At 33.4% G+C, this 25,671-nt stretch overlaps 1 protein-coding gene across 1 annotated transcript; it reads left to right on the top strand.

The window, feature by feature from the left end:
- Positions 1 to 24,372, top strand: LOC133189536 (AP-2 complex subunit alpha-2-like). Its single transcript, XM_061324892.1, has 23 exons — positions 1 to 137; positions 2,355 to 2,437; positions 6,650 to 6,718; positions 6,957 to 7,099; positions 7,461 to 7,654; positions 7,908 to 8,139; positions 10,589 to 10,697; positions 10,816 to 11,038; positions 11,327 to 11,423; positions 11,917 to 12,054; positions 12,497 to 12,604; positions 12,836 to 12,910; positions 13,019 to 13,116; positions 14,535 to 14,664; positions 14,822 to 14,923; positions 15,107 to 15,286; positions 15,932 to 16,122; positions 21,198 to 21,370; positions 22,109 to 22,232; positions 22,363 to 22,479; positions 22,604 to 22,673; positions 22,816 to 22,950; positions 23,425 to 24,372. Exons 2-23 carry the CDS (start codon positions 2,374 to 2,376, stop codon positions 23,500 to 23,502), a joined length of 2,850 nt encoding a protein of 949 aa, XP_061180876.1. The 5' UTR covers positions 1 to 137; positions 2,355 to 2,373; the 3' UTR covers positions 23,503 to 24,372.
- The last annotated feature ends 1,299 nt before the right edge of the window (positions 24,373 to 25,671 follow it).

The following is a 25,671-nucleotide window of genomic DNA, read 5'->3' on the forward strand; positions in this document are numbered from 1 at the left end:
TGGAAGTGGGTGTCGTGACCTCATTCACGAATTTGCAAATGGCGACTATTTTCTCGCCGATGACCCACCTCCCGAAATAACATATTCGTATTTTTATGTGATTTGTGATTATAGCATCGATAGATTATCAGGATAAGGTAATACGAAAGTACACAATAATGAGTCTGTTTGGTTTTATAATATTGCATTCGATCAAAAGCGAGAGTAATTTACACTACAACATTTAAAATAAATTGTTGATAAGTTCATTTTCATTCATTGCATTCACTTTAGTGAGCGTTTTTGAAGTAAAGTTGTGTTGAAGATTGAAGGAAAAGATAGTTTTATTCAACTTCCTTCCGCAGTTTTGTGCTTAACGAGAAGCTCTTTGGCAGTCCGAAGTAAAAGTCTGTTTACAGACAGGAAGTGACACCCCCGGCGTGGATCAGAAATGCTATGTTTCGCACCTTATACCAAAATCATACATTTGATTTTGATTATCGTCAGAAATATCTACAGATTCAATACAGGTGTCATAGAAAATGATGTCTTTTTCTTGGAGAAATTTTAAAAATGAAATGAATTTTGGTAATTGAGCAGGTCCAGCACAATCTCTTGATTAAGCTATATAGCTTGATTTAGCTATATAGCTTTATTAAGCTATTCAGAATAGCTTGATTTAGCTATTTTATTAAACTTTTTTCTCAAATGTGTTATTTTCCAAGTATGCACGAAAAGTCGCACCTTGGTGCAGTGATGATATTCAACCTTGAACTCTTATGAAAATAATGCATGTAAAAATCACTCATCAAATTGCGTCTCCTTAAGAGACTTTGTACTCAAAGTTCTAAAAGTTTTGGGGCTATATAAAGCAATTGATACAGTTACTTCTTCAATGAAATTATAAAGGAGGCCAATTATGGTCAACAAGATGATTGGTAATAATTCAGTACAATGAGAAGCAATCATACTTATCAATGCCTCAACGCACACAAGGTAGTGTACAGTTACCCAAACAATGGAAATTCATCTTTTGCTTAAAAGTATTCAAATGCTGCAATGTTAGAACTATCTTTGATTTGGGTTGTTGATTTGATAACCCATATTACATATATGAATAGTCAAATACTTGCGACTTTTTGTCTATTTTGTACAAATAACACTTTTGTGAAAACCTGCATATAAATAGCTTTATCAAGCTATTTTGAATAGCTTAATGAAGCTATATAGCTATTTCAAGCTATATAGCTTAATCAAGAGATTGTGCTGGACCTGTTGAGGTGTGGGAGTATGCTGCATTGCAGATTTTGTTGTTGTTTCTACAGTCTCCCTGATTTATGCAAAAAAAATATACCCCTATACAATCAATTATATAAAGATGTAATATAGGTATCTACAAAAAAATTAGTAATGTGTTGTTTTTGCTAATAACCAGAGTTTATTTTGTCTATTGTATGTGCCATATATCATGTATATCATGATATATAAACATGTAACAATCCATTAACTTCCCAAGAAGTGGGAATAGGGCAAGATGGCCCTTTTAGGACTCTCAGTCCTGAATTTAGGATAGCAGGAGCTAAAGGACATTCTGATTCAGAAACAATTAACCCAAAGCAACATGTTCTAATGATCAATATTTGACATAAAAATAGTATTATAAGTGCAGGTTTCATTTGGTAACTTATTGTTAGAATGTCATTTTTGGTTTCACTAAACATGCTAAATGAAAGAAAAAATGCCATTGTGAAAATAGAGCTGAGCTTGAACTCTAATCATCCAGAATCTAAAGCTTTGTGTAAGCTACAATCCCTGACAATTTCTACCTGATCAATGATCAGGATATTGAGTAAATTTGAATATTTACATGAAATTGTCTTTTTATTCACTCTGTACAAAAATTATCATTTTCATCTTGCTGTTTTGGAGGAAACTTCTTGTGTCTATACATTATTCATTAATGGATCTTTGAAGGCCATGATACATTCTATACTGTATTCTTTTCATTATTTTCAATAGAATACAGGGAAAATATTTCCTCATTTTCATGAAAATAGCAGATGACAATTTCATTGGCACTCAACAGTCAGTGTGACTCTGACCAAACACCATGTTGCCATAAGGAAAATCTGAGTGCATAGTTATATGAAACTTAACCTAGGAAACATAGACATACTTGTTGAAAGGTTTAGAGTCTATAAGTTGGAGATTTTAAACAAATCCCAAATTGGAATTCCAATTAAATTAAGACTGTATCTTTCATATTTAGAGCAGTTTATTTATTCCATACAAGCTAACACAAATTTTTGTAAGGTAAAGATTTGTGTATTAAACATAAGATGAATAAATTATGCATTTTACATTATTTTTTCCAGGTCCATATAACAAGGCATCATGCCTGCTGTGAAGGGGGATAACATGCGGGGACTGTTGGTCTTCATCTCCGACATCCGTAATTGTAAGTAATGAGTCTCCATACCAATAGGGGAGATAATGTGGGGAATGTTGGTCTTCATATCCGACATCCGTAATTGTAAGTTATAACTCTCCATATCAGTAGGGGAGATAACATATGGGGTCTTCATCTTCGACATCCGTTATTGTAAGTAATGACTCTCCATACCAATAGGGGAGATAATGTGGGGAATGTTGGTCTTCATCTCGGACATAAGGCTTCAAGACCATAAACTGAGAATAGACTTATTAAAGTCAGAATTTTGATTTTTAGTAACTTGATATTTATTTCAGATATGTATTTAAAAATTTGCAGGTTTGAGCATTATTTAAACATGAACAAACCATGAAAATTTTGTTTGATTTTCAAAAGTTATTTAAAAAGTTATATTGATTTGAAATTTTGTCTTAAGTCTATTGTCTTAAAACCAGAGCAGTTACTGTGACTCACTAATGACTCTCCGTACCAATAAGGAAGAGATAAAGATATGCAGACTGTTGACCACTCTAATTAAAAGTAGGTGTTCCGAATCCGCTACATTTAATTTTAATTAGATTGCATCTCTGACATCCGTAACTTTAAGTAACATATCTCCAACATCCAGAACTGTAACTAAAGTAAGGGAGATAATTTAGACTTGTCTTTAGAACTAAGGGAGTGAGAGTCATCTTGGCAACAAATTGTATAGATTATCTTCCAGTCAGGGAGGAAAGACTCTTTTATAAATGCACTTAACTTTGCAGTAAAATAAACACAAAAATGACAGTGACTTTATAAATACAATATAATGCTTAATTAAGAATAGCAAAGAAGAGATTCAAAGATGAAATGTTGAAAATCAATCCATTTATTTCTACACAGAATAATTACACCCTTGGAATGCTTAGTAAATCATGTTTTAAAAAAGGACCATAAGTCTTAGTTGAAATGTTAAATATAAAATTGGTAACAGATTTGTAAATACTTCAGGTGTAACAATTACTATGAAACATGAGAGAGGTGTGACTATAGTATATAGCGTGATAGTTTCTAACACAGTTTGAAAATTGTCATGTAGAAGGGTGTAGCATCATTTGAGCAAAGTGTCAACAGTTAATAAGGATCAATATGATAATCAGATCATTGAATAATCTGTATGTGGTTTCAAGTTTCTTTATTTCCTTAAGCCAACTGGCTCATCGGAATGTGGTACATGTATTGGTAAACTTTTTGATATTTTCCATTTCATGTGTGTATTATGTGGAATATTCTCAAATATCACTGGTTCAGCTTGAGTTGTAATATATGACTCTTAAAATAATAGAATGAAGTTTTTATTTTAAAATTTACTAAATTAAAAATTATTAAGTGATAGATAAATCTTTTGCAGTGCTTTTTCTGTTTTGATTTTCAGCTAAATAATGGAGTATTGAAATGTATGTGAACCATTTTTTTTCAGTCTTTCAAAGTAAAATATAATATTGCTGAGACCAAATTAATTAAACTATAATACTGCAGAGACCAAATTAATTAATCAAGTCTTAAAAGTAAGGAGAAGGTAATGATTACAACATTTGAATCTCCTTCACATGTAAAGGACATTGTCTGCATTTACCTGTCTATGAGTGCCAGGTAAATAATTAATCAGATGATGATAGCTTTCTATTCTGTATACAGCATCAGATATTGATCAGGTGATGTAACAGGTGCTCATCCTCACACAATGGTTATTAAGACATCAAGAAAAATAATTATGATTATTATGCATATCATGTCCTGTGTCATGTGTATAAAAAAGAAGTTGGATAAATTTCAATATGTTCTCAGTTAAGAAAGCAAACTGTGTAATAATTTTCTTGGTGACCCTAATACGGTTGTAGATAAGATAAAAATGTAAATGTTATGCACATATGATAGGCTAACAAACAAGGAACATTAGCATATTGTGATATATGTTACAATTTGATGTCTCCCACTCATAAAGTAATAAAATTTAATAAAATCAAAGTGGTTACAAAAAGTGGTTGTTCAGCAAGTCTTATGACATTATGGAAACATTTTCTCTTTATAAATACTTGATGTGGAACACTATACATAAAAGTACTTTAGGCAGTTAATTGATTTCTATTCTAAAATTAACAATTAAGAATGATTCATGCCGAAGGTTACAAATCATTATTAGTAAAATCTTGAGCTATTGAACTCATACACATCTGTATTAAAGAAAAGTTAAATAGATTCTTCTTGAAAATAAATATCTTAAGTCTTCAGATTAGTAGCAATCCCATGGAGTGTTTTAAGTGATGAAAACAAATTAAGTTAAGTCTTATCATGCTTATATTGTGTTTAGTTTGATTGCTGGATGTAAGGTAAGCTGGTCGTCTACATTGATTGTATGACTGAGGCAGTCCTATTGATCTCGCCATAGGGACAGAGTCGAGATCCAGTGCTATAACTGTGTATTGATTCTCGGGATTGTAGAGCTCAGATTTATTAATATTAGATATTTAGGATCTAATTGATCACGAGAAACCATTACTGCATGACAGAATTTTCTCATTTCAAATGAATGCCTTTTTGTGCAGAAATCAAATATAGTTATTTGTGTTGTATCTCTTGTAATGGGTTCATTGTTTAAGTTTGTTGATTTTCATTATAATTAATTTGTATGATAGGAGTATTAATGTTCTACAGGAAAGGAAAAAATGTATGCTAGAATTAGAAAGAAGTTTCATATATTGCCCCTAACCTCTTTACTGTGCATAAGAGATCAAATTTAAAGTTTCTTAAGGAGGTCCATTTCCAAGTGATTATATGGCCCAAAATGACCAATCTTGACATATTTGCTGAAGAAGACATACTTAGATGCTCAGGGCTCGACATTAACGCTTGTCTGCTTGTCCGGTACCAATGAAAAAAAATTACGGACAAGTGGATATTGCTGAGCACTTGTCCGATTGGACAAGTGCATTTTACTATAAAGAAGTCTCCAAATAATTAAAGAATGACTTGAAAGTTTACCGGTACTTTAGATACGGAAACAGTACATAAAAATCGAACTTTGATCCTGATATGGTTCTCCATGTAATTGAGTTCACACTCGATCGGGATCGAAGTTCACTTAATGCATACTCAAAGGCATGGAACTTACGAATTTATGTTCAGTTTCTGAAGATTGATGTTGTTGTCAGGACAGAAAGTCTAGATAAAATTTTGTTTTAAGTGTTTGTTGTATTTATAAATAACATCACACACATGTAATGGATTTTATTTAGTTTTCCAACTGACAGTATTAGATCTTTATTGGAAAAAAAATCGGACAAGTGAAGTTGAAGTTCAGACAAGTAAATGTCTTGGTCACTTGTCCGAATGGACAAGTAGGAAAAAAAGTTAATGTCGAGCCCTGATGCTGCATGCAACTTACATTGTAGAGAATAATAGTCATTATAAAAGCTTTTTGAGAAGCCTTGTTCTTAACGTTCTTCAGTACTTATTGTTCAAGTAATATCATGTGTTACATTGAATCCAGACTCTGAATTTAAGTCCAACAAGCTAAGTGCTGGCATCAAAGTTGTCTTTTTTTGGGTAAAATTATAGAATATATCATTGAAATTGAGGGTAGACTTAAACCTTGAATTTAAAAGATTTATTTCCTTGCTGAAAATGAAAAGCATATAATATTTGTTCAGAGTTATTGTTTGTTGACATATTACATTTGATTGACATTATATGAATTCAAGGTAAAACCAGGTCAGGGTCAAAATCCTGTTATAAGGAAATAAGCTATATAAACATGATCAAGGTTGATTTTTGCATCTTATTGCTGTATGAACAGTTGAAAGATCCCATGGTTGCTTGTAAGATAATTAAAAAAAATAAATGAAGCAATCCTTGATCCATTCCTTGCATTTGAATTTTGTTTATATTGAGGATCAATTTATAAATTTCCAATTTTGCATTATAAGATTTTTTTAAGCCTTAAAGAGAATGCTAGTAGAAAAAAAAGAAAGATATGATGTTATAATACAGACATAGAAAGAAATTTTAGTAGCTTTTATCTTGATGTACTTATCAATTATGTTGACAAGGGCATCAATTAAAGTGTTTCTATGTAGCTTACTAGCATCAAAATGTTGTGGTTTGGTCTGTAGTGCCCTGTTAATGAGGTACTTATGACACTCAAACAACTCTTTACTCTAATAGATTCTGTTCATTGTGTCATTCTGATTTTTGCAGGCAAAAGTAAAGAGGCTGAAATCAAAAGAATAAACAAGGAGCTTGCCAATATCAGGTCAAAGTTCAAAGGTAAAAAAAAAAAGTCAGCCAGGGATATTTTATAAAATATTTTAAAGGTTAAAGATTTCTAAAACTGATCACTTTAAGAAAAAGAATTGTTTTGTAATTAGAGGATGAAGTTAAATTCCATTGATCTTAAAATACAAATTCTAAAATGCAGTTTTAAATTTTTTCTAAGATGTTAATTATATAAATGGATTTTGGAAACGTGAAGCCAGCTTTTGATAATGTTGTTATTATTACACAGGTGACAAGACTCTAGATGGCTACCACAAGAAGAAGTATGTTTGTAAACTTCTCTTTATCTTCCTTTTGGGTCATGATATAGACTTTGGATATATGGAGGCTGTAAATCTTCTTAGCTCCAATAGATACACAGAAAAACAGATCGTAAGTCTACTGATATACAGGGACACAGAGATGTGCATCAGTTGTCTACTGATAATTCACTTATTTTACTGATAAAGTGCAAAAAACTGAAAAAAGCAGTTTAAGAGCTCTACTGCTCAGACAGTGATTTTGAGAAATTCTGTGTAGTATTAAGATAATTAAGCTGCAATATAACTTGATAAACAGATATTAGTTACAGTTTTGTATAAAGAGAAAATGAAGAAAAATTAATCTAATCTGAGAAAAGAAATATTACTTCAAAACAATATTTATTTCATCCATCATGCATACATGTAAATTCTCATTGTTATACATATATTTAACTATGTAGGTTCATATAAGATACTGTTGTATTTATCAGGGATACCTGTTCATTTCTGTGATGATTAGTGCCAATAATGATCTGATAAAGCTCGTCATTAAGTCCATTAAAAACGACTTGGCAAGTCCAAACCCTGTCCATGTTAATCTGGCCCTTCAATGCACAGCGAACATTGGGAGTAAGGAAATGGCCGAGGGCCTGGGCAACGAAATCCCCAAACTTCTGGTGACAGGGTAAGGAAAATGTGTACATGACTTAGAGAACTATAGTCTTAAATTACTTGTATGTGTTGAAAATGTACATAGATCTCAAATGTTTTGGAACAATGTCTGTTCAACTGCCTACATTTAAGAAAAAATTTAACCAGAGATATCTCAAAGGACCTTATAGAAATATGTGATTTTGTTTTATGATAAGGAATCTACATTGATCTTGACTTAGCTTTGTTTTTCCAGCTCTAAGATAAATGTTTTGTGTTTGTTGCAGTGAAACAATTGATTCTGTCAAACAGAGTGCAGCTCTAACTTTGCTTCGATTACTGCGGACGTCACCAGAATACATTCAGATTGGAGAGTGGTCATCAAGAGTCATTCACCTACTAAATGACCAGCACCTAGGAGTAGTCACATCAGCAGCAAGTTTAATTGAAGCTCTGGTGAAGAAGAACCCAGAGGAATACAAGGGATGTGTTTCACTAGCAGTGTCCCGCCTCAGTAGGGTAATTGTCACTTATTCAGAGGACTATGTTGGTTTATTTGATACCTACTACCGTATTTGGCTGAATATAATACGCACTTTTTTCCCAAAATAATTTTCTGTGAGAAAGGGGTGCGTATTTTACACCACAATGGGATTTTGATAGGTTTTTCTTTCATGTGAAACACGGCTATCATACGCACATACCGTAGTATTACCTAGATACTTGTGCAATTTCTTGCTGTTTATCGCCATATTTAAAACTTCGGAAAGTTATTATTTGAATGTAGATTTGTTAAAAATGTTATATTTATAACCTTTTGATAGTTAAATTAAATTTAAAAGCAAGTTAAAATTAATTTGAGCTGCATGTTCTTCGTCTCCGTGTAGGCCGCCATTAACGATGTTATTTATAGATGTTCACACATTCCTTTGCCACGTGCTTCCGTAATCATAGTACACATGTACCTTATCAGTCAGACACTCGATCAAAAAAGTAATAAGTCATTTTATAATGAAATACAATAAAATAAAATTTTATTTTAGGTTTTAAATAACTCAGTGAAAATTCATTTCAACATAAACACCCCTCTATACGTCCCAATGAATGGAAGCCAATCTTGTGAACACGTGCGCTTGTCACTTGATAATTACCCCTCAACACCCCTCCAGGCAATTCAATTGTTTACCGACTCCAAAGCATTGTTTTTACAGTTAGAGCACTGATTATTTACTGCCCTTATTAATGGCTTTGATTATTTTCTTTGTTCAAAATCGGGGGTTGGTTTATGATCTTTCGTATGTATAAGTGTGTGTTGATTACGACACATTAAACAGTTAAACGCTTGTTAAATGTAATTTTACATCTTATATCGGCCTCGTGTTAAAATGTTTGAGAGTTAAAAAAGGAAATATGAAGTATGTTGAAACTTAAGTGTTATCATTTACTCGTGCTCTGTAGAAAATAAGATATCCACGAAGATTACCTCGATGTATGAAGACATATATCCCACCTTTGTACATCATTTTTCACAGCTTCGGAGGTGTGTTGATAACTACACTTTATACGCTTGTTAAATTTTGATTTTATTTTTATAACATCAGCTATTTATTTAATTAATTTCAAGTTCAAAAGAGGAAAATCGTAGTCTTTGAATACTTTGATGTTACAATATCGCTTGCCCAGTTAAATTTACATAATTTTCAACATGATTACCTTAAACTAAAAATAAATATGACAACTGTTAAACTTGCAACAATATCTCGTGCTTTGTTGAAATAAAATTATTTCCACAAAGAATAGTTAGAATACGGCGACGTATAATTTCAATATCACCGTTTGCTAAAAAAAAATTTTAATAATAAACTCTGTTAATACTTTAATGCAACATTATCTTGTGCTTTGTTAAAAGAAATAATTTCCTCCAGATTGCCGCAATATGGAAAGTCAAGATTAAGAAATAATGCATTTGAATAAAATATCGTGTTCTGTAAATTTTCGGCACTTTATCTCCGCGCCGATTTTCATAGCAAATTACCGCGATTTTCAAAAGTTCAGAATACCGCTCGGTAAAATTTTCTGCTGCGTATAATACAACGGAACTGCATTTTTTCCCCCAGTTTCAGGCTCAAAAAGGGGGGTGCGTATTTTACACCAATGCGTATTATATTCGGCCAAATACGGTATATTGATTTTCTTGACAGATATTAAATGTCACAGGCACATGTACAACCTTCCAAGTAAATTTGACATACACAGTATAATATGTCCAAACTGGTCTCTGAGTAATCTGGAATTTGTCCATTTGATCCTCAAAATGAAGTATCACATACTTTTTGATTGCCTCAGTGTGAGTGTAGATAAATGGAAATAAGCATTAGCATTATCAATTCAACAGTACATTTATTACACTCCCTTCCCCCTTTGTTTTTTTTTATTTTCAATATATGTGAAGCATTTAAATTTATATCTTTTATTTGATACCATGTAAATGGTTCTTATTTTGAATGCTCTTTGGTATTTTTAGACTTGACACATCTATACATCTATAAGAATTGTGTTATCTGTATAAATCACTGTCTGAAAGCAGATGGAATTTGATAACTTACTTAATGAATGTACATGTACATGCTTGTTGGTTGCAAAGCATTTAAAAAAAAAAATATGTAAATTTTGCTGCAACTTAATCAGTTGAGTTTTACTAAAGAATTCACAAATGATAAGGAGAAGACCATACAAAAAAATAGTAAATTAAGGGCAATAACTCATATATTTTCCTCTGCCTTCATTTTGGATATTGTCCATTTACATAGATTTTTTTTTAAGAATCATCCAGTTTGGACATATTATACTGTATGATATTTAAACCAAAGTACATAAGCAATAATTTCTGTTATCTTTTTCAGTGCTACAACCTAATGAAATACAATTTCCATTAAGATAGTAATATGGATTCTGACCTAATTTTCAGATTGTGACAGCTTCATACACAGACCTTCAGGATTACACCTATTACTTTGTACCAGCTCCTTGGTTATCTGTCAAACTCTTAAGATTGCTACAGAATTATCCTCCTCCAGGTCAGACATCTTATAAAAGTTGATTTGTAAAAAAAAATTTATTGCAAAATTGAAAATGATAGGCAAAAGTCTGGATCAATTTATGAATATAATATGTTTTTTAACATTGTTACTGTAGAGGACCCAGCCGTGAGGACAAGGTTAACAGAGTGCTTAGAAACTATATTAAATAAAGCACAGGAACCTCCCAAATCTAAAAAGATCCAGCATGGTAATGCCAAAAATGCGGTACTTAATGAAGCAATTAACCTAATTATTCATATGGACAGTGATCCTAACCTTCTAGTCAGGGCCTGTAACCAACTTGGCCAATTTCTACAGCACAGGGAAACTAATCTAAGGTATAGCACTGAAAGCAGAAAATGCAGTTCTTTGCATGCAATTACTTGTTAGATTGTTTACTTCCGAGAAAGATTTTTTTTAACGAAGTTTAGACAAAGGTCTTGGTTAGAATTTATGTACATTGTTATAATTAACATGTTAAAAATTAAAAAAATAAGTATTAATGAAAGGCATGTTTATTTGACTTTTCTTTATTGAAATGGTTCAAAAACTTATTTGATAACCACAGAAACTCTGCATTTATGCAGATAAAGTATTGATGAATAATACCATTCCTTTTGTAACAGATACTTGGCCTTGGAAAGCATGTGTTTGTTAGCAACATCTGAGTTTTCACACGAGGCAGTGAAAAAACACCAAGAAACTGTAGTTAATTCATTAAAGGTAGGTCCAAAGACAGGCAAAGTGTACAATTTATACCTTAGCATGTGGGTACAGTAAAAAGATACAATCCTAATGGAAAATTGACATTTGTTTTCCTAAAATTAAGGTAAACATTCCCAAATGAAAAGTTTATTGAATATTGTAGTGCTTTTTTTCAGAAATCTGAATTTTTAAATTATAATAGTTCATAGATGTGAGTAGAAGAAAGACGTACAATTTGACTGTCTTTATTTTACATTAAAGTATTCCTCCACTTAGCCACTTTTTTGATATTAATTCCCAACTGAAAGAATAAAGGATCAGTTGTGAAAAGTATTGCAATTACATGTACATAAAAGAAATAATGTTTTTTAATACTAACCCTTTTCTTTATTGACATGATACATTGACAATATTTAAGAACCAAATACTATTACAAATGCTAGAACAATGTAAATTGTTGGTTTAGTTGATTTTTGATGTGATTGTAAACACTTGGGTATACCTATTTTAGACTGAGCGAGATGTCAGTGTGAGACAGAGGGCAGTGGACCTTCTATATGCCATGTGTGACAGAACAAATGCAGAAGAAATTGTAGGGGAAATGTTGGAATATTTAGAAACTGCTGACTACTCAATACGAGAGGAAATGGTATGCTTATGCTCTACACACAACAATTAAATTTTTTATAATCAATAGATTCTCTGCAGCAGTAATTACTATATTGGAGTGATGCTAATGTTGAGATACAATTGATCTCTCAGAACAAAAAATAGGACTTTAAACAGGTGTACATGTACTTTCACTATCTTAAAGCCAAATGAAACATGAAAATAACACTGGCATGGAATTGATTTGAGGAAGAAGTAATGGAATAAATACAATTACTTTAAGTACAATGATGAGTAGAAGAAAAGAAAATGTTAACAATTATATCTATTTATAAAATTGTCTGGTACTTGCACATTTCTAATACCAGTACTTGGAATTTATTGAAATAAAGGTACTATGTAATATGAAATTTTGAAGATTTTAAAGAAATGTTGTTGTACATTCATTGCATTTCTGAAATCATTATGTTTTTTTTGAATAGGTGCTGAAGGTGGCTATTCTGGCAGAGAAGTATGCAGTGGACTACACTTGGTACGTGGACGTCATACTGAATCTGATCCGCATCTCTGGAGATTACGTCAGTGAAGAGGTGGGTGTGATGTTGTTAACATGCTGGAAAGCAACTTAAGATAAAAAACACTGTGACTTGCCTTTCACTAAGACATTAAAAGCAGTGGTAAAATAAAATGTATTCTTAACTAACCATACTTACTACATGTATGTACATGTACTTTATTAATGATACCAGACAATATTTTTTTGTAAAAATGTGAAGATAACTTAGATGATGTATAATAACTGTGTTCTCAATCATGAATAGGTCTGGTACCGAGTCATACAGATTGTGATAAATAGGGATGATGTACAAGGGTATGCAGCGAAGACTGTGTTCGAGGTAGGTCATAGGGATATCAGCCCTCCATTGTGCCACATACATGAATTCAATCATTTGCTTAATCTGTAAACTGAATTATTGATACTGAGTTTTGTTTTTTTTGTTCAGGCTCTGCAGGCCCCAGCTTGTCATGAGAACATGGTCAAAGTCGGAGGATACATACTAGGGGAGTTTGGCAATCTTATTGCAGGGGATCCTAGATCTAGGTCAGTTGATATACAGTGGAGCCTCATTTATACGGACGCTTTGGTTCCCAGTCAATTTGTCCGGATATGTGAAGCGTCCGGATACCTGAATTGCCTTGATTTTATTCATATGGCATGTTATATCATTGGCAATAGTAAATTTGTTTTATTGTTTATATACTTTAATATACATCAGTACTCAGTACTTGTTTAAATAAAATAAAAAAGTACATTGTCATTGGTTGAAACGTCGTTTATGTGAAAACATTAATTATTTCTACTTCCCAGTGTCTATGAATCAACTTCTCCTAGCCAAGTGTCTGTAGAACTGGTAGAGAAAAAAACTTTCGCACGAGTCTTATTTAATATGAACGCCCATCAATGCTATAGGCCTATTATTAAATGTGAAATTAACTGCACATATATACGTATGCTTATCATTATCATCCCAAGCAAGATCGCATTAATTAACGATTTTGTAATAATGAAAGTGATTTTATAAATGTCATCAAATCACAGAATCTGATTTGCGGACAAAATACTGTGCATAAAAAAAACTTCGATGTCATGTCTATATGTAGCAATACATAAAACCATGTTACTACTGTATTCTAACAGTAAAAGAAATATATTTGCCGACTACGAAAAATTATAGACTTATAAAATTATTTTCCTTAATTAATACGTATCAAATACATGTTTGAGAAGCGAGAGTTTCGTGCATACCTATTGTCCTATAATTAACCTTGCCGCAAGCCATTGATAACAGGTCGCAGGTGATCATCTTTTAAAACAAACAGCCAGGCAAGTGTTTTTACAACAATTAATACCCTTATTAGGAAATTTTAGCAGAGTTGACATACCAATTACAAAAGGACCGTCCGGATAAATGAACCAAAATGTAACGTAAAAATTCATTTTGTGGTGAAAAAAGACCGTCCGGATACAGAACGCGGAATTCCGGATAAACGAGACAAAATAACATTAAAAAATTCCGTTCCCGTGAAACATCGTCCGGAAACTGAAGCGTCCGGATATCTGGCATCCGGATATCTGAAGGTTCACTGTACATGTATTAGTATGATAATTAATTTTCCAATCAACACATTTCTATGTGCCATAAAATGGGTATGTCTTAAGGTGGAGATTTCATATTCACAACATGTACATGTATATTATAAAAAGCAGATTCTGAGATGTCTGCTAAAAGGTCGAGATAACACTACAGGGCATTTTATGACTTTGTCATTTCTCAAATTCTCTTTTGTCCTACAGTCCACTTGTCTAGTTATAGCTAATACATTCTATTAAGTACTACCAGTGTGGTCAGTTTTTACCTCTATTTTCTGTATTGATAGTCCATATGTCTAGTTCCAGCTGTTATATTACAAGCACCACCTGTGTGATCAGTTTTCCAGTTTTAATTTCTGTTTTGACAGTCCACTTGTCCAGTTCCAGCTGTTACATTCTAAATACCACCTGTGTGGTCCTGCAACCCGTGGATTACTACTGTCTACATACATCAAGTTTGTCAACCTGTTTCCTGAGATTAAATCAACCATTCAAGATGTAAGTATGCCTTTCAGATTTGCCCATTTTGTCTCCTATAGGAAGTCATCCCAAGTTTTTACTCTAAAGGCTAGAATGAAATAAAAATATTTCTAATAAAAATTGTATTCTTTCGGCATTTTATATTTTGCCTACTTGCAATCTGTTTTCATTTCAGGTTTTAAAAAGTGACAATAATCTTCGTAATTCAGATGTTGAATTACAACAGAGAAGTGTGGAATATCTACAGTTAAGCACAGTTGCCTCAACTGATGTTTTGGTAAATATCTATCTCTATATCAATTATAGCTATATTTCATTGAACGTATATGAGATGCAATAGCATTTTTTTAAACACCATAGGAAATAAGCATTGTGCATGTACGTAACATTCAGACAACAGATAACACCAAGGTTAAAATTGTTGGGGACATCATGCTCCTATTGCTATTAATTATTGTAGGCAACAGTTTTGGAAGAAATGCCACCATTCCCAGAGAGAGAATCATCAATTTTGGCCAAATTGAAAAAGAAGAAACCCACAGTGACAGAACAAACAGAGAACAAGGAGCCAAAACAACCAATGCCCCAGGCACAGATGAGCAACAGTGTCAACACCCATGCCACCCCCACACCTCCTCCCGTGAGTTAATATTATACCCCCCACAAACAAAATCTAGAGGGGTATATTGGAATCAGAATGTCTGTCTAGCTGTCCGTCTGTCTGTAGACGTGATTTTGTCCAGACCTGTTCTTGGAGACTTGTGTGGATTTGTCTGAAAAGAGCTAGGTTCACTTTATGCATAAAATGGCCCTGTGGATATACCAATTTATTGACAATAACCCTATGTCCCATTTTCAACATCAATGTAAAGTAGAGACTTAGTGCTTTAAGTTTGTATAACAAAGTTTCCTGTAAATAGCCCAGGTATTGATAAACGGGTTGTGTGAAATTGCAACATTCTTGAATTTTGCAGAAAACGTGTATTTAAGAACCTTCAGCAAAGAATTAAGATGTGAGCACACCCCTTGATCCAAAAATTAAAATATGATTTATAATCTTTATAAGCAGTTCTTTCATTATATATTTGCACATTTTGGATCAGAGGTTGTGCTGTATACAAAATATTGAAAAATAGCATCATCTTTTGGCAATTTTTGAAGAAATATTCAGGATACGTGAATAATCACATCAATTCAGGAAAAAACCCATCATTTGAATATTTTTATTTTAATAAGTGAAAACATTAATTTTAATTCTTATACAGATATTTTTTCTGTATTACAGCTGTCTACAGTGTCCAATCCCAGTACGGCCTCGGATGACCTGCTTGGTCTGAATTCCCCTGCCCCCACACAGACGGGTCCCTCAGCAGGAAGTTTCCTGGTTGATGTTTTTGACACAGTGGGTTCAGGTCCATCTACCAATGGAGTGGATGAGAACGGTCTGACAGTTGGGGCTGAAGACAGCTTTAAAAAGTAAGGCATTTGTGGTTTACAGAGAAATGTTTGAGGAAGTTATCATTGAGTATGTCTATAAAAAAAGATTCGTATCTTGACTGTTGCAGTTGCTGGGTAAAATGTCCTTTATTTCATTATTTATCTATAAGTTGATTGTCTTTTTTCTGTGTAAATTTGTAGACTTTATCCTTGACTCAACCATAAGTCAGATCAATTCTGGCTATTTAGAACAACAGTTTCTTTTAGTTTTAAGAGTATGATGATAAAATTGCTACATAGGATTGTAATTAGCATGTAACAGATTTCAATACTATGGTTTCATACAGTCTAGGCTATACTAAAAATAGATTTCTCTAAATGATATGATGTTAAACTGTCATGTGTGTCATGTAATTACATCACAGATTTAATTTTACAGTGCTCTCTTTAGGTCACCTGAGTCACTCAGGTGACCTATTGCTATCCGTTCTCGTCCGTCGGCGTGCATCGTGTGTTAACATTTGAACATTTTTAGCTTCTTCTCTGAAACCGCTTAACCAATTTCAACCAAATTTGGCATATAGCATCTATGGGTGAAGGGGAACAAAAATTGTGCATTTCATGGTCCCTGCCCCCCTGGGGCCTGAGGGGTGGGGCTAAAACCACCAAAAATAATGCAATCTTTAAAAATCTTCTTCTCTACTCCTGGACATCCAGCAGTCAAACTGTTGGCATCATTGTAATAAGCATTGAGCCCTCTACCAAAATTGTGAAATTCATGGCCCCAGGGTCAGGGGTTCTGGCCCCAGGGTGGGGCTATATAGATCATATAGTGAAAGTGCATTATTTCTTTGAAAATCTTCTTCTCTGCTCCTGGGTATTAAATAAAGTAACTAAGTACATAGTTATGAAGAGCAAGAGTGCCTCTTCCAAAATTGTGAATTTCATGGCCCCGGGGTCAGGGGTTCTGGTGTTAGGGTGGGGCTCTATTGATTATATAGTGAAAATGCATTAATTCTTTGAAAATCTTCTTCTGTGCTCCTGGGTATTAAATAAAGTAACTAAGTACATAGTTATGATGAGCAAGAGTGCCTCTTCCGAAATTGTGAAATTCATGGCCCCAGGGTCAGGGGTTCTGGCCCCAGGGTGGGGCTATATGGATCATAAAGTGAAAGTGCATTATTTCTTTGAAAATCATCTCCTCTGCTTCTGGGTATTAAATAAAGTAACTAAATACATAGTTATGAAGAGCAAGAGTGCCTCTTCCTAAATTGTGAAATTCATGGCCCCAGGGTCAGGGGTTCTGGTGTTAGGGCAGGCTCTATTGATTATATAGTGAAAATGCATTAATTCTTTGAAAATCTTCTTCTCTGCTCCTGGGTATTATATAAACAAACTAAGTGCATGGTTATGATGGATAAGGATGCCTTTTCAAAAATTATGAATTTCATGGCCCAAGGGTCAGGGGTTCTGGCCCCAGGGTGGGGCTATATAGATCATATAGTGAAAATGCATTATTTCTTTGAAAATCTTCTTCTCTGCTCCTGGGTATTAAATAAAGTAACTAAGTACATAGTTAAGAAGAACAAGAGTGCCTCTTCCAAAATTTTAAAATTCATGGCCCCAGGGTCAGGGGTTCTGGTGTAAGGGCGGGGATCTATTGATTATATAGTGAAAATGCAGTAATTCTTTGAAAATCTTCTTCTGTGCTCCTGGGTATTAAATAAAGTAACTAAGTACATAGTTATGAAGAGCAAGAGTGCCTCTTCCAAAATTGTGAATTTCATGGCCCCAGGGTCAGGGGTTCTGGTGTAAGGGCGGGGCTCTATTGATTATATAGTGAAAATGCATTATTTCTTTGAAAATCTTCTTCTCTGCTCCTGGGTATTAAATAAAGTAACTAAGTACATAGTTATGATAAGCATGGCTGCCTCTTCCAAAATTGTGAATTTCATGGACCCTGGGTCAGGGGTTCTGGTGTTAGGGCGGGGCTTTATTGATTATATAGTGAAAATGCATTAAATCTTTGAAAATCTTCTTCTCTGCTCCTGGGTATGAAATAAACTTAGTAAGTACATAGTTATGATGAGCAAGAGTGCCTCTACAAAGATTGTGAATTTCATGGCCCCAGGGTCAGGGGTTCTGGTGAAGGGGGGGGGGGCTTTATTGATTATATAGTGAAAATGCATTAAATCTTTGAAAATCTTCTTCTCTGCTCCTGGGTATGAAATAAACTTACTAAGTACATAGTTATAATGAGCATAGCTGCCTCTTCCAAAATTATGAATTTCATGGCCCCTGGGTCAGGGGTTCTGGTGTTAGGGCTGGGCTCTATTGATTATATAGTGAAAGTGCGTTAAATCTTTGAAAATCTTCTTCTCTGCTCCTGGGTATGAAATATACTAACTAAGTACATAGTTATGATGAGCATGGCTGCCTCTTCCAAAATTGTGAATTTCATGGCCCCTGGGTCAGGGGTTCTGGTGAAAGGGGGGGGGGGCTCTATTGATTATATAGTGAAAATTCATAATTTCTTTCAAAATATTTTTTTCTACTCCTGGTTTTAAAGCAAAGAAACAAGTGTATAGTTATGATGAGCAAGGATGCTTTTACAAAATTTTTAAAACTTGTGGTCCCAGGATTTCTGTTGTTTCTCAGAGGAGGGGGGGGGGGGTGGAGGGGGCTCTATTTGATTATATAGTGAAAGTGTGTGAATTCTTTGAAAATCTTCAACTAATTGCATAGTTTTGATGATGAGGGTACCTCTTCCAAATTTGTAAATTTCCGTGACCCTAGGTCATGGGTTCTGGTGTTAGGGTAGGGCTGTGTTAAATAGTGAAAATGCATTATTTCTTTGAAAATCTCCTCTGCTCCTGGGCATATTGGAAGCAAACAGAGTAAACGTTTTAATAAGCAAGGTATTTTTACCAGAATTTTAAACATCTTGACCATTTAGCAGAGCTCCAGATAATTTTTTACCTCAAAGTGTATTTACTCTCTGATTTTCAAATCAATGCAGATTTTGCTTTTCAGCAAAATAATCTCGGAGTATTTTGTGAATCTATTGCTCTTTTGACATCCAATGTGATTTTTAACTTATTATCGAAATAAGCGTTTTTGAAAGAGGAATGTAAAAAAAGGACAGTTTCTGCATTTATCAATTAGGTTAATGAAATATATTAGGTTTTGTTATATAAATTGTTGGCATGGATCGAGGTAAAAGTTTAAGAATTACTCCCCGTTTGCATTTAAAGTCGCGTGGCGCTAGCAAAAAAGCATTTATTTTCATAAATTAATAAACGTTGTCGGCGGACTTTAGATGATATTATTGCTACAGAAAATGGTAACTATATAAGAACTGTTTAATAAACAGTGATAAAGGAACAGTGGAAATCCGTGATATTTTCAGACGAAATACGAGTATTTCATATTCAAATCTTTCTCTCAAACTGGAAATCGGCCTATGTTATTCCGAATACGCTTATAAATCAAAATTTCCTTTTGATAAAAATTCGAACACTGAGCTGACCTCCATTCACATGTATCATTCAATCCGTCGCACATGTACGCAGTAGTTTCGTAGTGTACTGCTTATTTATGATTGCTAATGCATAATTGTACGCCCCGTTTTAATTTTTAATGCGTATTTTGAAAAAATCAATGCATATTTCTGCAAATACGCACCTTATCTGGAGCTCTGATTTAGTCAAGTGTTCTGGTAATGGCCAGGGCTCTATTAATTTGTATTCTACTGAGTGAAGTTATTCCCCTTGTTTGCCATTCACCTTTGATATTTAATCACTGTAGATAATGTATTTGAAAGGTTAATAAAATAAGAGAATTATGCAATAACATTTATTGTATAATACAAAAAGTACTTTCATAGTTTTAATAATCAGGTAGACTTGGAAATAATAGATGAATAAAAATGAAACAAAAATAACTTATCTTTTTAAATGTTCATCAAAGGCCAAGTGAGGCCAATGTGAGAGGTAATAATATAGACATTTTGTTAAAAGTCTGCATGGTAATAGTGATAAATAGGGAACAGATAGAAAGATACTTGAACAGTTATTTTGTTGATCTTCATCATACTGTTTTCCTTGCTATTGGGCAACAAAGCTTCATTTATCAGTTTATGGATCATCTAAATTGTTGTACTCAGGTGACCGTTAAGGCCCTTGGGCCTCTTGTTAAATCTTGTGGTCCTAGGGTCAGGGGTTCTGGCATAACGAGGGGGGGGGGGGGGGGGCTTTTGATAATATAGTGGAAAAGTGTTAATTCTTTGAAGTCCATAGTTATGATGATGAGGGTAACTCTTCCAAATTTGTAAATTTCTTGACCCTTGGTCTTGGGTTCTGGTGTTAGGGTAAGGCTTTGTTGAATCTGTAGTGAAAATGCATTGTACCTGTGAAATTCTTCTCTGCTTCTGGGTATATCGGAAGAAAACTGAGTAAAAGTTTAAATGATATAAGTAAATGTATTTCTACCAGATTTTTGAACATCTGGACCATTTGTCTAAGCATTCTAGTCCTGGGCAGGGCTCTATTTATTTGTATTCTACTGAGAGAAGTTATTCCCCTTTTCCATTCACCTTTGATAATTAATCACTGTTAATAGTGTATTTGAAAGGTTAATAGAATAAGATAATTATGCAAGAATGTTTATCATATAATTCAAAAAGTATTTTCTTAGTTTTAATAATCAGGTAGACCTGTAAGTAATAGATAAATAAAAATGAGACAAAAATAACTCATCTTATTAAAAGTTCTTCAAAGACCATAAGAGAGGTCAATGCTAGAGGTCTTAATATGAGTTTAAAAATAGTATAGAAGCACTAATAGTTTGTTAATCGTCTGAATGATGATAGTGTTAAGTGGGGGACAGATTAGAACTTAATTTATGAGTTGATACTGAATACTAGACTAATTATTTTGTTGATCCTGATCTTCCTACTTCTCTTGCTTTAGGGCAACAAAGCTTCATCTGTCAGTGTATTTAAGTTCTGAATCGTTGTATTATACTCAGGTGACCGTTAAGGCCCTTGGGCCTCTTGTTTTAAGTAAGATGATACATGTATTACAGAATAAAGCAAATTTGCTTATTTTTTCCAGATTTATTTGTAAAAATAATGGAGTATTATTTGAAAATGACCTTCTACAAATTGGAGTGAAGTCTGAATACCGACAGAACCTTGGGAGACTGGGGATATTCTACGGCAACAAAACCTCATTTCAGTTCAGTGGATTTAGTGTAGACACACAATGTCCAGGAGAGCTTGGTTCTCATATCCTTTACATAGAAGTTATCTACAAGGAACAAAAATATTCATCTGATACAGTCCTTATAGAAAAACAGAAACAGGAATGAGTTCAAAAGTGATCATTCAGACTGTCTAAAATTACAGACACATAGGTATGACTTGGTCCACAGTCTGTTCAGCCATTTCTATTGGGAAGGAGTCACACTTTCTCAAAAAAAGCCTAGAACTCTCTTATTTTACATCAATTCATCATGAAACTTCATGAAATGATGCATCTCGGTAAGATCCAAAATGGCATGGAGTGTTAATGGTTATTTCAAGTTCAAAATTGTCTTTTTGACCCCCCAAAATGCTTTAATATTTCTGGAGTGATCTGTATATACCCCTCCCAATGTGTTTTGGATATCCTTGTTAAGTGGGCAAATAACTTGAGGAAGGCATATCAGAGTAATCATACTGAAGTTAATTTACTTCCAAATACATGTACAATATATGTACACATATCTCAACTCTTGATAAAGTAAATAATTATCATGAGTTTTCTATAATATTCATGAAAACATTGGAATCAGTTTTTCATTGTGATCATTCTTCAGCAAAGGTTGTCATCAGATGTAAGATTGAGAAAATGTACTAAGTACATAGAATTTTTAGGAATTAAGTACCTGTATTAATAATTTTGTGTTTAAAGTCAAGGGAAAACAAAGTTTCTTATTGAATGATTTTAGATACATGTAAGTAGATGCCTTAACAGCAGTTTACAGATCACATGTACACAAAAGCCTGTAGATACCACGATAGATAGTGGAGCTCAGGTCCAACAGGTTATCAATATTGAATGTATTACCGAGTTTGCAGAGGCTCCTGTTCTGGCTATCTCCTTCACGTAAGTAAAGGGGGCACTCTTCCTCAAAACAGACTCTGTTTTGTGTAAATTGTTGTACCTGAGTGTTTTATACATAAATACTTGTATTAGAATCTGAAGCAGGTTATAGGAAACTATGTATGTGTTTTAGGTGTAATGGTAATTCTCAGAAATTGAAACTAAAGCTTCCAGTAATGTGTAGCAAATTTTCGGAGCCCGTTGAAATGGATTCTGCCACATTTTTCTCCAGATGGAAGGCCCTTTCACAGTAGGTTGAATGTCAAATAAATCTAACAGGTTGTATAACTGAACTTCATTTGTCATTTTCTTCTCTGATACAAAGTGGACACTTGGATATTTAAAATGAAAAGATGTTGTGCTTCTCTTTGTAGGCCTAATCAAGAATGTCAGAAAGTGTTTAAAGCCAAATTTCCAATAGACTCTGAACAGAACAAGACTAAAGTAAGCATACAGACTGTGCTTTTATAGTCATATCAGTCATTTTCTGAGTTTATTTTCATTCATAGTGTTTGCAAATGTGATGTAGATATATTATTGCAATAATTCCATATCAGATGTCTGATTTTTTACACATTTGTAATAGATCTTGGGATTTGGAGTGAGTGTCTTGGAAGGAATCGACCCTAACCCAGAAAACTATGTAGCTGCTGGAATTATTCACACCAGATCAGCCCAGATTGGCTGTCTCATTCGACTAGAACCAAATAAAGCTGCCCAGGTAATGGATTGTTTGCTCAGTTAATGCCTAGACTACTGTATGTGTACATAAATTGATAATTCAAATTCAAAATTTAGCGCAATCACTGGGTATTGAGTTGTTAACGTAATCGTGAATTAACGCTACATAAGGCTGCGCTATGTATTATATTTATTAACGATTTATTAAATATATTCATGAATTAGCACATTGTTGTACTGTAAGTGTACTTTAAATAGTTGGCTTCATGTTAGAGCGTCTTTGGCACAAAGCCTAAAATATGAAGTCTGCTATTTAAAGTACACATAAAGCATTTTGCTACAGCCGATTCTTTATGTTATATGGGTCTATAAAAGTCTGTTCAGTATTTATGCTTAAAATATTCTGATCATGCCAAATACATGTACCATTTAATCTGAGTTGACCCCAAAATGCATGCATTTTGTTGTTCATAGATTCAATTTTTGAAGCCATGGGTTTTGTTGCATTTTACAGATGTACAGGTTAACAATACGTGCTAGCAAACCCCCTGTACCAAATATCCTAGCAGATTTATTGGAACATCAATTTTAGTGCATACCCAAGAGAGCAGACCATGTGATAGACAGAAGACTGTGTAAAGGGAGATAATCTGTACAGGCAAATGAGAGAGAAAGAAGACCGAAATCATTAGGCTGTTGTAATTAGCTTGTGTCTTGTGTTTGATACTGTGCTAGAGTAGAGGTAATGTAGAAAATAATGATGGTCTTCTTTCTAGTGATGTGTTAAGTTGTGTAAAAGTTTGTGAGTATGATCAGGAAAAGTATCATGGGTTGTGTGTTTTAACTTTTAAATTCCTAAATTAATACTTTAAAAGCATTAAATGTCAGCTTTAGGGAAAAATAATTTGCGAATGTACATGTAAATGTCTTATGTTTGTAATATATATTTTTTTGGTCTCTACATGTTCCCCTAGACTCTCAACATAGGTTTTATTTCTCAAAATGCATTACATATTGCTTTTTGTTGATTGTTTTGGGCATTGAATCATAGAATGTGATAAAATGCCATGTGCATACCACACTAAATGGTGATCACTTTCATAATATAGCATAGACTATTTGAGGAGGGGAGGGGGTACTCATGGAATATGCAGCAAAGTATAAAAGGTGGATACAGGTTAAATGAAGTGCTTCAGTTTTTATATATATATGTAACTGTTGCCATTATCACATTGTCCAAGGTATTATACATTCCATTTAACATGCAGATATTTACCTAAATTATTAAGGAAACCTCTTTTTAGCAGATACTTGTGTGAAGAGTGTATGCATGTTTAAAACACTGATGGTGCATTCTGCCATGATGAGCTACAGTTGTATGTGTATGAGTTCTAGTTTAGTTCAGTTTGTCAAAGGTTTATGAATATTCAAGAGTTTTCAGTATATAAGAAGTTGAGTTTCACAAATATGAACATGGAGTTTCACAAATATGAATATGGAGTTTCACAAATATGAACGTTTTCATGTACTGTACATGTATGTGTTGTTTTTTAAATTTTAAGTTGACTCTCTTATTATGGAGACAATATGGTGACAAATTCTGAAAGAAAAGCATAATGTTTGTTGAAGCAGTTAACTTTAAGAATGAATTTAAACCAAGTAAATGTTAAATTTCTTAAGTAAGATTATTTTTTAGAAACATGTGATTTCTCTTTTTTGTTGTGGCAGATTTTCCTAGGAAATATTTTTAAAAAATGTATTTATCGTGTACAACAATGAATACTCAGTGTATGAATGGTAAATTTCTCAATCCATAATCAACAATCACTAATGGGAAAGTAATTATTACATGATAATAGTAGGCAATTTGTGGTTGGAATTATAAATTTAAGGCTTCTTCATGGTGCATTGATTATCATGGTTGATGATAAAAGAGGAAACCACATGTACATATGTTAATATAGGCAGGGAATAATGTCCACATTAAAACCCTTCCTATTCAGATAACTTTTTTGGAAAGGGTGCATTTAATGGATGATGAAAGGAAATACAAGTGGGTGCCAGTCACAAGAACTTGGGTAAAATTATTAAAACTATGATATCATTCTGATCAAAATAAAGTAAGTTGATAGTTGTCTTTTCAGTACAAAATAGTGTCAAATTCTTGGATTTCCATAAAGCTGTCTTCGGTTTAATCATATTTGACAGGAGCAAGTTATTATATCTAGATGTGATGTTTGGTACCATTACATAGAATATTGTATACAAAGTTAAACCTCATGTGCAATAAACAGTAGAATGCTTGTAACTTAAAAAGGTATTATATTTCATGTGAAGAGAATTATCTTCTTAATCAAAGTTGTAAGTTGTAGATGCTAGAATTGTATTAAAAATGCAGAAATAATTTGAAGACCTTCTATTGTTTAGGGTGCTCTGCATAGATCAAGATGTGTTGGGAATCTGAGTAGGTCGCTTAATTCAAGTCATGTGACAGATGTGATTTTAAAATGACAGCTTTTGATTTATTGATGAAGTAGTTGATGGGGAATTATTTATCAATAGACCTCCCTGTGTATATTGTATATTTATATATCATGATGATAATATCCACATCATTATAAACAACTCATTAAAGTGGTAAAAGAAAATTTTCCTGTGTTTTACTGAGGGAGACAGAATTGATATTGTGTCAGTCAGAGGACTTTAAGAGTTGGAGTTGGGGGGATCTGAGGGCTTCATTATAAAACTGCCAGAAGAACAA

Source organism: Saccostrea echinata, unplaced genomic scaffold, assembly GCF_033153115.1.
Source record: "Saccostrea echinata isolate AGI-Se365-2 ecotype Australia unplaced genomic scaffold, CSIRO_AGI_Sech_v1 ptg000019l, whole genome shotgun sequence".
NCBI lineage: Eukaryota > Metazoa > Mollusca > Bivalvia > Ostreida > Ostreidae > Saccostrea > Saccostrea echinata.